The sequence below is a fragment of the Vidua macroura genome, chromosome 9 (genome assembly GCF_024509145.1).
Source record: "Vidua macroura isolate BioBank_ID:100142 chromosome 9, ASM2450914v1, whole genome shotgun sequence".
NCBI lineage: Eukaryota > Metazoa > Chordata > Aves > Passeriformes > Viduidae > Vidua > Vidua macroura.
Genome location: NC_071579.1, coordinates 15859920 through 15873706, shown reverse-complemented (window position 1 = coordinate 15873706; position 13787 = coordinate 15859920). Strand labels below are relative to the sequence as shown.

The window sequence follows — 13787 nt, the reverse complement described above, 5'->3', positions numbered from 1 at the left end:
CATTAGAGCAGCCTTTACATTGGTTTAGCACAGTTCCTGTTTTGTAGCATTTCAATATAAAAAAAACTGAGCACACACACAAGTCTGGTAAGACACAGAATCAGCCAAATAGGGACAGAGCTTACAGGTGATGGTTAAATCATAAGCACACAATACAGAGCTAGTAGGGAAGTTTAAAATTAAACGAGTGTAATTTTGAACTCTGATGCACACTGGCCCAACATTAAAAAGAAACCACTACATTTTTATTAACAGAAAAAAATCCAAACCTTTATTAATGCATTACTAGTTTCAATTCCTGTTTCTCTCATTTGTCAAAAGAATTGAAGAAGCCAAGAAAATTTCCTGCTATTTGCCACTACAAATACAGTATTTGAGGACTAAGGTACCTTGAAAAACCTTAATCATTAAACGTAGTGGAGTGGATCATAGGAAGTTGACACTCCAGACACTGACTACAGGCATTCAAACTCCACTTGCTGCCTATATGAAGAATGTAAAAGATGTTGGTGAAAATTCATTCCCTTACAGTCCAAATCTCAAAATATGTACAACAAAGTTAATGACTACTACCAGTATGAGGCCATGGCACTGTCTGAAACTGAAATGTAATTTACTGTTTTAGACACTCAGTATCAAAGTTTCTGCTAAACTCTAAGTTGAACTTTAGGTATCTACTCTTTAAAGGCCAAGGCAAGGAAAAGGCCTTTTTGACAGGAAGGACTACATTAAACCAAAAGGCTTGCCTTAGCTGCAGCAATCTCTCTGGGATTAAAAAGCCAGTGCACTAAGCTGCTGCCAGTCAGAAAGACACCTAACTTCAGGCTAAGCCTTGCTTCATCTTTCCCGAGTGGCACTCAAGCAACAGGTTTCCCAGGCAACTGCAAAAGTAAGTAATTTTAGTGAACAGCATCAGCATTTACTGTCTATTCTACTTGGCTAATTGCTTGTGTAGTTCACAAGTATCAAAAAAAAAAAAAAAAAAAAAAAAAAGCCACAGTTGAGAAGGAGACAGGCACAATTCAGTTATTGATTAACAGATTTCTTCATCGCTTGTTTTCAAATCTTGTTTTAAACATTCGCTATTAATACATTTTCTATTTCAAACAGTAAAAACGCCATCACACTTGTGCGAACAATAAATGAACCATATCGAGGCACAAAGAAGCCAGAAGGAATTCAAGTAACAATCAGAAAGTAATTTGGAAGATGCAGTTTCTTCTAAATCACAGGAGTCTTTTCCAAGCTATTAAAAAAAAAAAAATCAATTTTCCCACACCCACAAATGAAACAGCTGACTTGCCTATATATACATATCAAGTAATGAGATACCAGCTTCATTTTTGGGGGTATGGTATCATTAAAAAAATGACAATTTTCTATAAAAGCTAGTCCTTGAACGCTTAAAATGTATATTCACCTGGTAGGTATGATTTAAGAGAAATTTGTTTTTTAAAAAAACAAAAATATATGTTTCTCCATGCTACCTAATGGCAGCTAAAATATAATGATAATTTTTACAGTGAACTGGTCATAAAAAGAAAATTATTTTAAACTGTTACTCTGTAGATAACTTCAATAAAAAAGTCCTAAAATATTTCATATTTTGAATGAACCCATCAGTAGTTATGAAAGAAAAATAGTACTAGAACACTACAAACACTCCTACTGACATCATACTGAAATAATTACAACTTTTGGTAGTTCATTATAAATGCTGTAAAAATCTTTCTATGAAAAATGCAATGTTCCCCCATCCCAAAGAAACAAACAGCCTTTAAAAAAAAGACAGTGTTTTAAGATGCATTTCTTTTAGCTTGTATGATATAGCCTTTGGACTTGATAATTCCTCTGCTTTTAACAATGACTGAATACCGCAGAAGCCATAAAGGAATCCACTTGTTTGCTTTCACGTTCTGGATGCTTTCCTGGAGAACTTCTTGGAAACTTGCTTCACAAAGTAATTCTGAAGTTAGAAAGGGATATTTGTGCTTAAAACAATATCATGTAAACAGCTGCAAAAAGCAACACTTAGTAAGAGAAGCCTTTTCCTACAGTCAAGATCTTAAGTGGTACCACATACCCCTCAGATCCACTCTTTCAGAATGCACTTAGGGTAAAAGCAGCTGAATGTTACAAAATAAATCTCCAGGACACTTTTTTGCAACATAGAGCTTTTTCCCACAAAACTAACTGAGACTCTGTAATATCAAATTGAGATGATCAGCAGAGTCATTAGTGAAGAAAAAGAAAATTAGAATTGAGAAGCTAGCTAGACAAACCAGAGGTGAGTAAAACATACGGCTGAAATCAGCAGGGTACTGAGCATTTAGAGTTACCTCTGCAGTCACTGGCAAGTTAACATTTATAGTATCTCTGGGCTCATAATAACCATAAAGCCCAGAAAGCTTTAGGAAAATGGGGCTTAAATTCCACAAAACAAGAAAAGAAGGGAAGCACAAATCCTCCTAGTTTCCTCTGGAATGTACATCAAGAGAACACTGTCTGTGGTGAGGAGTGCTCACCAAAACAGTCTCAATACTCTTCAGCTGACTATTACAGAAAAGCTGAGCAAACAACACATAAAGGAATCACAACTTGTGCTGTTTTCTTTCAAATCCTCCTCTCCTTCATTTCATGACTTTCAGTGAATACTATTTATTAAAATCCAAGTTGCATTTGGACTTCGGAGGACATGGAAAATGTCAGACTGAATGGAAATTCATCTTGTATGCTGCCAGAGCAGTGATAAATCCTGGCACTGATGAAATTCATTAGTTTTAACAGTGGTACTATTTCATAAGAAATGCTTCACATACTTTTTTTCTTTGGGATCAAGTGGAAAGAGGAGAAGGAAGGAAAAGTATCATCATGAATAATTAGTTGCAATCAAGAATGCAGGGAAGGAATTAACTAAATATTGTTTAAGACTTTTTATTATTCCAACAATGTGTTAAGGTGTCCAACACTTTTACAGTGTTCTTAAGTGAAGAGAGACTGATGATGTTTGAGAGAAATTAATATTATATCCCAGACTATTGTAGAGAACTGGTAACTCAGTTCTACAGCTCAAAGGAAAACCCCCAATTTCTAATTCATTTAGCAAATGAATCACTGCATTAAAAAAGTGAAGAATTTATAAGTCTTTTTGTAATACTGTTATTTTAAGAAGTCAAGACTTTGAAAGAATCCTACTTAAAGCATAGTAATTTTACAGATCTAATATTACCAAACGACTCAAAAATCAACTGGCCATTAACATTTCTATGTAATCTATTTCACAAGTTCCAGGCAAGTACACTTTCATTTATCATTTACTGGCCTTCAGCAATACATTTAATTCCATATTTTGTAGAAATAAACATAGTACAAATTTCTCAGTAGGTTTTTCTTCTATTTACTTTATTTTCTCTGATTAGAAGTATTTCAAGAAATTATCCAAGGCTGCAAGACTGTTTCAAGAAGGGGTGGGGGGGAGGGGAGGAAGCAACAGCAGTAACTTAACAGAAATATTTTATAAAGGAGAGACTTTTAGAATCCTTGGTTCAGGCCTCAAATATAACACACTTTGAAGTTCAGGAAAAGATTATTCCTGATTTTCAATTGAATAAATACAATTTAGAAGTTTTCTGTTAACTTAATCAGCAAAGCCTTACCTTTGGGGTCATTGTGAGTTAGCAGCTGTATGTCACACTCTTTTGCAAATGCTGTGAGATCAGGTGGCATCACACAACAGGAAGCTAGGTTCACCTGATTACTGCTTGGTTTCACCTGAGAGTAACAAAGTGTTTTTGTAAGAAAAAAATACTAATGTACTTATATTAGCTGTTTGCCTCATGCCTTGTATTACAACAGAAATTTTGCTTTGAACAATTTGTCTTCGACCATTGTTTCGAAGTCTGAGCAAGGCTAATTAATTCTGCATGATTAATTAATGTAGACAGCTGCACACCTGCAATTCCCTGCAGCATGTAGCCCAAAGCAGTAGGATCTAACTTCAGGTGCTGCCATAGCAAGATGAGTGCTAACCCACTGCACTCTAGCATCCTGTCTGCTGTGCTCCCAAAACAGCAGCAGCTTTATTTCCCCCCTCTCTAGTAAAAGCATTATAGGGACGTCAGTTTGAAAAAGACTTCAAATTAAAAAATCCAAAACCATTTTTGTTAGGGATATATTACTTTGCAATCTTCCATGCCTTCAGGCAACTGCTTGATTCAGATCAAGTTAAAAGGGATGCTCTTCCACTGACTTTTTCCTCACAAACTGCATTCATGATCACCGTGCAGGTGGTCATTAAATCCTGCAATTGCCCTCTCTCAGTGTTCATAAAACATTGAGGGTCACAAAGATGATCAAATGACCGGAGCACCTCTCCTATGCGAACAGGCTGAGAGAGTTGGGATTGTGCAGCCTGGAGAAAAGAAGGCTCCAGAGGGACCTAAAAGTCCTTTTCAGTACCTTAAAGGGCTACAGAAGAGATGGAGAGGGATTTTTTGCAAGTGCATATGGTGATAAGAAAAGGGGAATCACTTTAGACTGAAAAGGCAGTTTAGCTTAGGCATTAGGAAGAAATTCTTCAATGTGAAAGTGCTGAGGCACAGAAAAGTGCTGGATGGCTGCCCCATCCCTGGAAGCATTCAAGGCCAGGTTGGATAGAGCTTTCAGCAATGTGGTCTAGTGGAAAGTGTCCCCGCCCATGACAGGAGGCTTGGAACTAAATAACCTTTCAACCTATTTTATGGTGCTATGAATTAAGTCACTGCGGACAACAAAGTCTTCTGTCATTTCATTCAAAGCCTCTCTTCCTCTTTACATTTCCACTTACCACTAAAACATAATTTTTCCAAGGGGAAATCCTTCCCTTTGTAACACAGCTTAAAGTGAAAACAGCTACATTTTCAGAGTCACTGGAATAAATCTGATAAATGAAGGTTTTAGAGTAGAGTTTGTACTCCTTCCTAAGTATAAAAGAATCCAAAACCTTCAGTACTTCAATCCTCAAACTTTAGTACTTCAAAGAACCTGCTTCTGAACAGACCTGTGATTTCCAGCTGTTTCTGGTCAGTACATAGAATCACTGAACAAACAACAGTCATATTTGAGCCTCCCCCACCTTGAACATTATGACCATCCACAAAATGTTGAAAATAACAGGGCTAATTAATATTTTATATATAAAACCATTTATAACAGAAGTTGGTAACAATTTGTCAGCCAACAAAGCAAGCAGTTACTCTGTCCTAAGAAATGCTATGAGTAGGAAGTTGGTTCTCACCTGTGCCCACAGATAGAGCTGCTCTAACAGTGTTTTATCTAGGTCGGAGGTACCTATGGCAACAATCTTTTTGTTTTGAACTAGGTTTTCAAGTTCTTTCCAATAAGGTTGCAAATACTCCAAGGAGAGGTTAGTTCCATCTTCGATAGGAGGTGGGGCAATAATGACTGAGTCTAACTGAGCAACTCCGAGGGCAGAACATGCTGAGGAAAAACAACAGACACTGCAAAATCTTGTCAGATACAAACATAAACAGCATGACTCTTCAAATTTAGCAAAAACCACACCTCCTGCTTCACTCTGCTAGCTCTCCATTCACCATTTGAAACTGTGAGCGGTCAATAATAATAATACAACCTTTTTAGCAAAGATTCAAAAATACAGCTGAAGACCAAGATTCAGTTGTAGGTCTTGGGAAAGCAAAACAAAACCAACAGAATATGAACAAAAGCATGAAGCTTTTTCTTCCTTTTTAATGTTAAAATTGTATTTTTCTCTGAAGACATTGATGACAAACAATTCTCTATTTCTTGACTCTCAACTTCTTTTAAAATTTGTAGCTTTCACTCTGAACTATAACTCAAGTACAGGACATGGGTTAGGAAAACTACTTGATATGTGTGAGGAGTTAAACTAAAAGCACACCAAATACAGAGACTTAATTTGCCAGAGAAAAGTGCAACTCTTGGAGTCTCATTGAGCTTTAGGGAAAATGTGAGTCACGAGGACTCTTAAGCACAGCAAACGGAGTAGAACTACCAAGCTAAAGTAATTATTTTTTTCAAGAGGAGGAGCCATTATTGTATGTTTGACAAATGGTGATAAAAATGACAATAAATAAGCTATTAACTGGGGTATCAATAGAGAATAATGGTATTTGGCCTTTCTTCTTTGGTCACCCCTTAAGCCCAACAATCTTCCAAAATAGTAAAGTTCATTGCTGCTCACAATTACTGCTACATAAGGCCAACACAACTTTTTGCAGAAACATTGTATGGCATTTTCAGTAAAACCTAACTATTTCACCAGCTACTTGTAGCATTATTTTATTTCCTAAATAATTTCTGAAAGACTACGCAGTCAGTAGCAAAGTTCATGATGTTAAATGGAACTAACAAGAACTGGCAAGAATGGCTGTATCACTGCTATTAAAACATGACATGCTGTTTACTTTTTAACAAGGTTTGTGTGAAAGAATAGAAACTTGCTCCTGCTTGTAGCAAGGAATCAGATTTGAGTTTGTGGATCCAAGGTCACAGTGATTCATTTAATAAGTTTACTGACTGAACTACTGTGCAAACAGACTTGATAAACTAAGTCTCTCTTAATAGGAGAACAGGACACACTTGTGATGGCAGCTAAACACACCTCTTAGAAGTAACATCAGAACTTTTTCCATCTAAGTTCTAGAGTAAAAAAGAAATCCTAACTTGAGTTCCACACTTACCCAGGTCAACTGCGTCTCTGATAGATGAAGAATTTGATCCAACGATGAAAAGCTTTGCTATTTTCAAACAAACTGGAATCAGTAACTAAACAAGCCAGGTATTACTAATACACAGCCATTTACTTTTGCTATACACACTATTAATGAGTTTTTGGGTAAAAGATTTTTTAAATATGCACCAATTACTTTAAAAATTGGAAAAAATTCCAACTACTTGAAAGGTGACTGCCCAATAAAGACACCATTCTCTTTAATTTTGATGTTGTTGTGCAGTCTCAGAACAAGAAATCATCCAGTTAGATGATGTAATAAGCTGTAAAGCATCAAGACATGAAGCAATAACAGTGATAACTTATGTCAGAACCCCAAATGTAATAGTACAAACAGACTTCTTCACAACTTACTGGGACTCAAAATGTACTAGTGTTACTTTGGACTGCCTCCTTCAAGTTCATCATATTCAACCTGGAAAAATTATGCAAATAAATGTGCTTCCAATGCTATTTCTTAATTCCAGTATTATCTGTAATATCTCGCTTCAAAAATGTCAAAGACTCACAAAATACATTTAAAATATCTTGAGGTGATGTAAGTTAAACTAGAAAAATGCTGAGCTGCTTTAAAATCTGGAATACTAATTCAAGACTTTCTTAGCCAATGTTTAAGAAAAACAGTGTGCAATAATGCAATTTGATTCTGCAATTATAAAAGAGAGCAAAAAATGCTCTCTTTTATGAGCATTTTGAATATCTATGAATATCCTATTAATGACTGCATATGAAACCTTTCCATGCCACTGGATTTTTGACTATGTTCTTACCTGATACTTTCAACTCATCCCTTTCTTCAGGATTTATTTTTTCTATAGCTTGAGCTACAGAACATTCCAGAACCTCCAGTGTTTCCTGTAGTAAGTACATGAAACTTAAGAGCAACGTCAAGAGGAGACAGTAAGCTCCTGAAGAATGTTTTTAAGAAATTTGAAAAAAAGAAAAAGCGAGTGCCTTACAGTTAGAAACAAAAGCAGTAGAAAAATGCAAAGACAGAAAGCAAGTAACCCAAGGCTTCTTGATCACTGAGGGGATGTCAAAATACTGAAGAGATATGAAAGGCTCTATCTGACCCTAATATAAAAAATACAAATTACTGATTAGAATTATTGGAACAAGATTCAGTAGTTGTAGTAGTTCTGATTTTATGATGTGAAAAGACTGCTGTGCCAATTCAAAGGACCTTGTTCAAAGGACCTCATGACCAGCTGAAAAGAACCCTATCAGAATTAGGAGGTTTGAGTTGGATGGGAACATCTTTGCAAAAAAATATTTTGTCATTTCAGTGATGATTTAAAACAGTATTTATTTCATCCCCTGACCTCATTTAGGATTAGGCTGACATCTCATGTCAGCTGGCACAAGGTGACTTCCTTAAGTTTTACCTACATCAGACTTTGTATTATAGGCACATTCAACACTGCCCCAAGCAAAAAAGGCTTTGCTAATTTTTGTGGTGCTACCAGAAGATTCTCAAGTGAGCCTTTGAGTTACTCCATACAGTCAGCATTTTAAACAAAACTTAACCTTTTTTTAAATTACTGGATATCAATATAATTAATGAGAATTTGGAATTATGCAAGGTAATGTGTTCTTACAGTAAAACCTAGCTTACACTAAATAATCTACTTTAAATGGGTGACTACACTGGACAGAGAGAAGTGTTTGTTTTTGTTGTCTTCTTGAGCAATCATTAGTTCTTCAGTGACTCAGCAATAACCGCCTCACACACTTCAGTCTGGAATGTAACAACGTGCAGCTGATGCCCCCATTATACAAGAACTGGTAACAAAACCCAAAGAAACAATCAGGAAAGGTTTTTTTTTTTAAGGTTTCTTGTTATTGACTTTTGGGTACCTTTTTTTTTTTCTGAAACATGCTAATATTTCACAGAATAAATAATGAATTTAGTGAGGACCTATTACTGTTTTGTTGAATTTCAGAAGCAAAAGTGGAGGCAGAAGGAGGCAAATATACCAAAATCTTCATGTCAGATGTTCATGTCTGTGGCTTTAAGACTTATGTGGAAGTCTTTAGCTCTTAAGGGAAAAAATGCCACTTCTGCATCTTCAGAAATATTTGTGAGACAACAGATGCTTCAGAGCTGCCCTCGAAATGGGATGGTCTTCAGCCATCTGTGATCCCCATAGTTCAGAGAATTCTCCACTGAGTTTTAACAAGCATGCTAGCAAACTTCTAATGTACATAGATTTTATTTACTTTTACTTGCCCTCATAATTAATTTAAAATCTTACAGACCACGGCTTTTACTTTGCCAAGAACTGTCTTATCTGCCATCAACAGGATTCTCTCTTTACATTGTCATTTCTTAACCTCTCCAAATTTACTAAACATTAAGGAAAGAAGGGGAGTTAAGAAATATTCCTTCAAGGTATCTGGAACTGCAGATACTTTTACAGCAATTTAATAATTACTGTAAGTTTTAGAAGTGTAACCAACTCTCTATGTCTTTGGTTTCACATGTAACATGGATAAGATGCGTAACATCTCTCCTACCTGATTTTGGTCTTGGCCAATCTTTGAGCTCCACTCAGTCAGTGTTTTCTGGATGCAATCCCGCACCTACAAAACATTTTTTCACATTGAAGCGTGGGTATGTTCCAGCCACACACAAACACAACAGTACAGAGATGTGTAGGACAGGCTGCACAGCTGAACTAACGACACCACCCCACAGAAGGTTCTTCCTTCATAGCCTCTATCTGAAACTTGCTCAAACTAGTTTACTTTCATATTTTTCTCTCCTCTTCTACAAAGTTTTAGCAGTAATACAAGTACTGTACTTCAGTTATTTCTCACACCCATGCCATCTTAAAAGGAAAGTACAATGCTAAGCAAGCAAGAACTAAGACATGGAGTGGTTTGGGGTTCTCTGCGCAGAAATTCTTAAGTTACAAAGTAGTCAGATAAGAGCGTAAGTTGATTGTAGAAATGAGACTTTACAATCAACCACTAAATACTCATTGTATTAATTACTTCTCTTTTTAAGATGCATACAACGCTTCTCATTTACTATCTACCGACTCCATAAGCAAAACCACTAATGCTTTCAAGTCCTTCATCACTGTAGGGGGAACCTAGAGATCCTGCCCCACACTTGCATTTTTCCTTCATCCACAGATGCAGAATAAACTCGACTAAGATTCTGATAATGGACTTTCTTGAACATAGTAAGACATAACTATTAAAACAGCTAACTCATTTTCTACAGTAGTAGTGCTGCAGCTGTGGCAATGCTGTAGCTTCCTTCTGATCCATCCCGGGAGCTAAGTACAGGTACTGTCTGACTACCACCTGCCACACGTAGAAGCACTTCCACCAGCTGCTGCTTTACTTCACTTTCCACAGTGTGTTTTATAACTGTGAGCATACCTACTTTGTGTACCAGTAAGCAGCCATTTCCTATGACACCTAACTCAGAGAGCTCTAATACCATGCAGAAACTAGAAGTCAACATCCCTGCCTGATATCAGACACAATACGGGAACAATACTTTGTGAACACAAATACTATACATTCCCTCCATTGTTTAAAACAGTATAAAAACCCCCAGACCCAAAAGGCAAGAATTGACCACCCCAGAAAATAGCTAAGCACAATAACCCTTTAATAAAGTAACTCTTAATCCTATTTTGATTCAATTTATATTATCTTTTCCTTTCTAAGGGCAAGTGAGACAGTACTAAATTTTTATATGCTGCTGCTTTGCAACTGTCACAGGACATATTTCTACTGCGGTTCCTATGCACCAGCCTCTGACTCCAAAGCTGACACCACTCCCTTGCCCTCAGGCCATGTGGAAAGTGCAGTGTATTCCACTGCTTTGATCAGGTTTTCCAAACACAGCTGCATACCCTAAGGCTGGCGTTCACGGTTTGCAAAATTTTAGCTTACATTCTGCCACTGAGAACTGACTGCACCAAAGAGAGAAGTTAAAAGCTGATTGCAAATGATACCAATTATTTGCTTTTGGAAGTACAGCAGCTCTGGAAAGCCAGCGGATTCCTCTCTAAACAAGTGAATTTTAGTACCTTAACTGTTAGTTATGCACATTGGCTGCTCTTTATTTAACAGCCCTCCAGAACCTACCCACACAAGGGTGCCCATCGTGACACAGCTATGTCTTTGTTACAGAATCCAGCCCTATTTCATACAGATCACAGAATGTTTAATAAGCAACCAGACCAAATAAAATGTTATGTGGTCACATTATGACCACATGACAACTAAACAAGAGTATGATGAATTCTTCCTTCTTGTTACATCATCCTCCCTGCCACCTTTCTTCCACTTGCGCATGATTAATATACAACCAACCAGCTCCTAGGTTATCAGTAGTGTCACTACATAGCAATAATCAGCCAAACCCATAGTTTTTCTCATTATTAAGTGACCATTTTGAGATTATTGTGTCACGATGAAACAACAAATATGGTGGTTCTGAAGTTCATGGCCATAGGATCTCCAGACATTTTATAAGAACTGTTCCAAGTATTGACACATACCGATAAAGGTAATACTTTTAAAGTGATGATGAAAAAGCTCTTTTCAACTTCTTAACAAAGAATGACAGCTCTCTACTTCAAAGACAACCACTACTTTTCCCAAGACCTGTCTCTATGAAAAAATTAAATTAACTTCAGGTTAGAAAAGAGAATTTTCATCATCTGTAGTGCAAGCTCCTATCTATGCATATTTTTACCTTACTATAGAAGTATAAGGATGCCCTTTGCCATTACAGACAGCACTTAAATTGGTAAGTGTTTTAATCCTTCATTCCCGGGATCAGAAGGCTGGGCTCGCCCCTTCTCAAGGCAAAGCGCTTCCGGGGGCACGGGGGGCCCGACCTCCCAACAGGGCAGAACGCAACGAACGGACGAAAACAAATAAGCAAAACTCTGTTTTGCCATTCCCATCTCGCGCCTCCCGAGGGCACCGGCAAGCGGATCGCTCGGGAGCCAAAGCCCCTCCTCGCCGTGACGGGCACCGGGCCACGCCGTGCCCCGCCGGAACGAGCCCCGCTCCGGACGCCGCTGGCACCGCCGGGGGAGCGGCACCCAGCGCTCTGTGAGCCGCCGGCCCGCCCGCCGCCCGGCCCGGGCCCCTCGCCCCAGGGCGGGCCTCCGCCGAGGCGCCCCGAAGGGAAGCCCCGGCCCGCCCCTCACCTCCTCGCCGGGGGTGGCCGGGCACTTCTTGCGCAGGCAGCCCCAGTTGAGCAGGTTGCCGGTCTGCAGGGTGAGCGTGCCGGCGCGCTCCAGCAGGGCACGGGCGCCCTCCGTCCCCATGGCGCTGCTCAGGCGGTGGCCGGCGGGCTCTCCGCGACACCTACGGCCCCGGGCAGCGCCGAGCCGACCGTGACTCAGCACCGGCACCGGGGCGAGGGGCGGCGCGGGGACAATGGGCGGCGGGGCGGGAGCGGCGCGGAGCGGAGCGCGCCCCGCCTCGCGCTGCCTCAGGCCGCGGGGCCGCAGCAGGCATGCGCCCCCTGGCGGCGGCCGGGCCGCAGCGTGCCGGGCGGGGCCTCCGGGGGCGGGGCCAGGCAGCGGGTGGGGCGGGGCCTCCGGGTTAGGGGCGGGGCCGGGCTGAGGGAGGGGCGGGGCCGGGTTCCTGGCGCCGCCGTGGTCGGACGCGTCGGTGTCGGGTCCGTGTATCGGTCGGGCCCCGAGGGGCAGCGGCCGCGGGCCCCGGGTCCGTGTATCGGTCCGGCCCCGAGGGGCAGCGGCCGCGGGCCCCGGGTCCGTGTATCAGTTGGGCCCCGAGGGGCAGCGGCCGCGGGCCCCGGGTCCGTGTATCGGTCGGGCCCCCGGTCCGTGTATCGGTCCGGCCCCGAGGGGCAGCGGCCGCGGGACCCGGACCTGGCGTCGCGCCCAAAGGAGTACCCAAGGCTCGCGTGGCGCTGCCCGGTGGTAGCGGCCCGGGTTCGGTAACGCCCCCCGAGCCGCGGCCGCGCCGGGCTGTGGCTGCTGTGCAGGCTCAGTAAATGAGAGGAAACCTCTGAATTGCGCTCATGACGCGTTCCAGTAACAGGCAGTCATTGACCGAGCTAAAAGGCCCAGAAGAAGCATCCAAATGCTTACCCCTTCTGGCTGTGTTTGCATTTGGGTGAAACAATGTCAGGGCAGCACTCCAGTTTTACACCAGCTGGTTCCTGTGAAGACACACTGGGTAAATCCTGAAGGATTGTGGTTTAGGGGTATTTTCTTTTTTAAGATGAGGAGGCTTCTGGAACACCACACTCTGACCAAAATCCTTCTGTACTGGAGAGTTGAGGGGGGTGGCTCTTCTCTCCTGTAACTCCAGTTAAAGGGAACAGTGAGCCACAAATTTTAATTTTGCAGTCAGCTTGGGAATTTGAATTGTGTTTCTAATAGATTTTTTTTTCCTCAAGCTGCATGTTGTGCTAATAGAGGGAACCAATTTGCATAACTTCTGTCAGTCTCAAGCACTGCCTGATCACTTTCTGGTACAGAAGGTTAGTTTAAATGTTCTTTATATTTGTGATCTGATTAATTCTTCATGTTGGGTAACGTTTTCATGATTCTATATGGTTACACAGATGTGGAAATTAAATGTACTGAAAGAAATGCCAGCCCATTTGGAAAAGCAGTAATTTTGTTTCCATTTTCTTTAGCCTAAAAGTCCAGAATGCCTAACCTGGCCCAAATGCCAATTCTCCAGTCTTGGGTTTAGCTTGTGAAGCAGTGTATGTTTCTGTATTTGCCCATATTTACACTGATAATGAATAATGTCCTGTTAGGGCTTTCTGATCAGCTTTCTGTCTTTCCAGTAGAGGCCTTTTCTTTTGGTGAAATTTATTATTTGATATTTCAGTAGCTTTGATGGTTATAGATCTGTGCAAGAAGGTTAAACTTGGAGATAGCAGAATGTTTTCAAACAGTATAGAGCATAAATCTTTCTGTCTAATGGAAATTTATGGCAGTGAAAAGGCAATGTTCCTTTGTAGCCTGGTAGATTTTGCTGATATTTAATTACC

The 13787-nt window shown here is 40.4% G+C and overlaps 1 protein-coding gene across 2 annotated transcripts; it reads right to left on the bottom strand.

The window, feature by feature from the left end:
* Positions 1-223: 223 nt before the first annotated feature.
* On the bottom strand, positions 224-12184 carry GCLM (glutamate-cysteine ligase modifier subunit). 2 transcript variants are annotated; one of them, XM_053985408.1, is made up of 7 exons: positions 11959-12184; positions 9290-9355; positions 7543-7627; positions 6723-6779; positions 5276-5478; positions 3657-3771; positions 224-1966 (listed from the first exon to the last, which is right to left on the bottom strand). In XM_053985408.1, the coding sequence occupies exons 1-7, from the start codon at positions 12076-12078 to the stop codon at positions 1797-1799; spliced, it is 816 nt and encodes a 271-aa protein (XP_053841383.1). In that variant the 5' UTR covers positions 12079-12184; the 3' UTR covers positions 224-1796. The 2 variants fall into 2 exon arrangements, with proteins under 2 accessions (XP_053841383.1, XP_053841384.1); XM_053985409.1 differs by lacking the exon at positions 11959-12184 and adding an exon at positions 10883-11086.
* Between the last annotated feature and the right edge of the window lie 1603 nt (positions 12185-13787).

Excerpts from the sequence above, each read along its gene's own strand:
- GCLM (XM_053985408.1), bottom strand. The coding sequence starts at position 12,078 with ATGGGGACGGAGGGCGCCCGTGCCCTGCTGGAGCGCGCCGGCACGCTC. Across the intron at positions 7,628-9,289 it reads TTGGCCAAGACCAAAATCAG|GAAACACTGGAGGTTCTGGA; the intron begins GTAGGAGAGATG and ends TACTTACTACAG. Across the intron at positions 1,967-3,656 it reads AACTCACAATGACCCCAAAG|AATTACTTTGTGAAGCAAGT; the intron begins GTAAGGCTTTGC and ends TTCTAACTTCAG.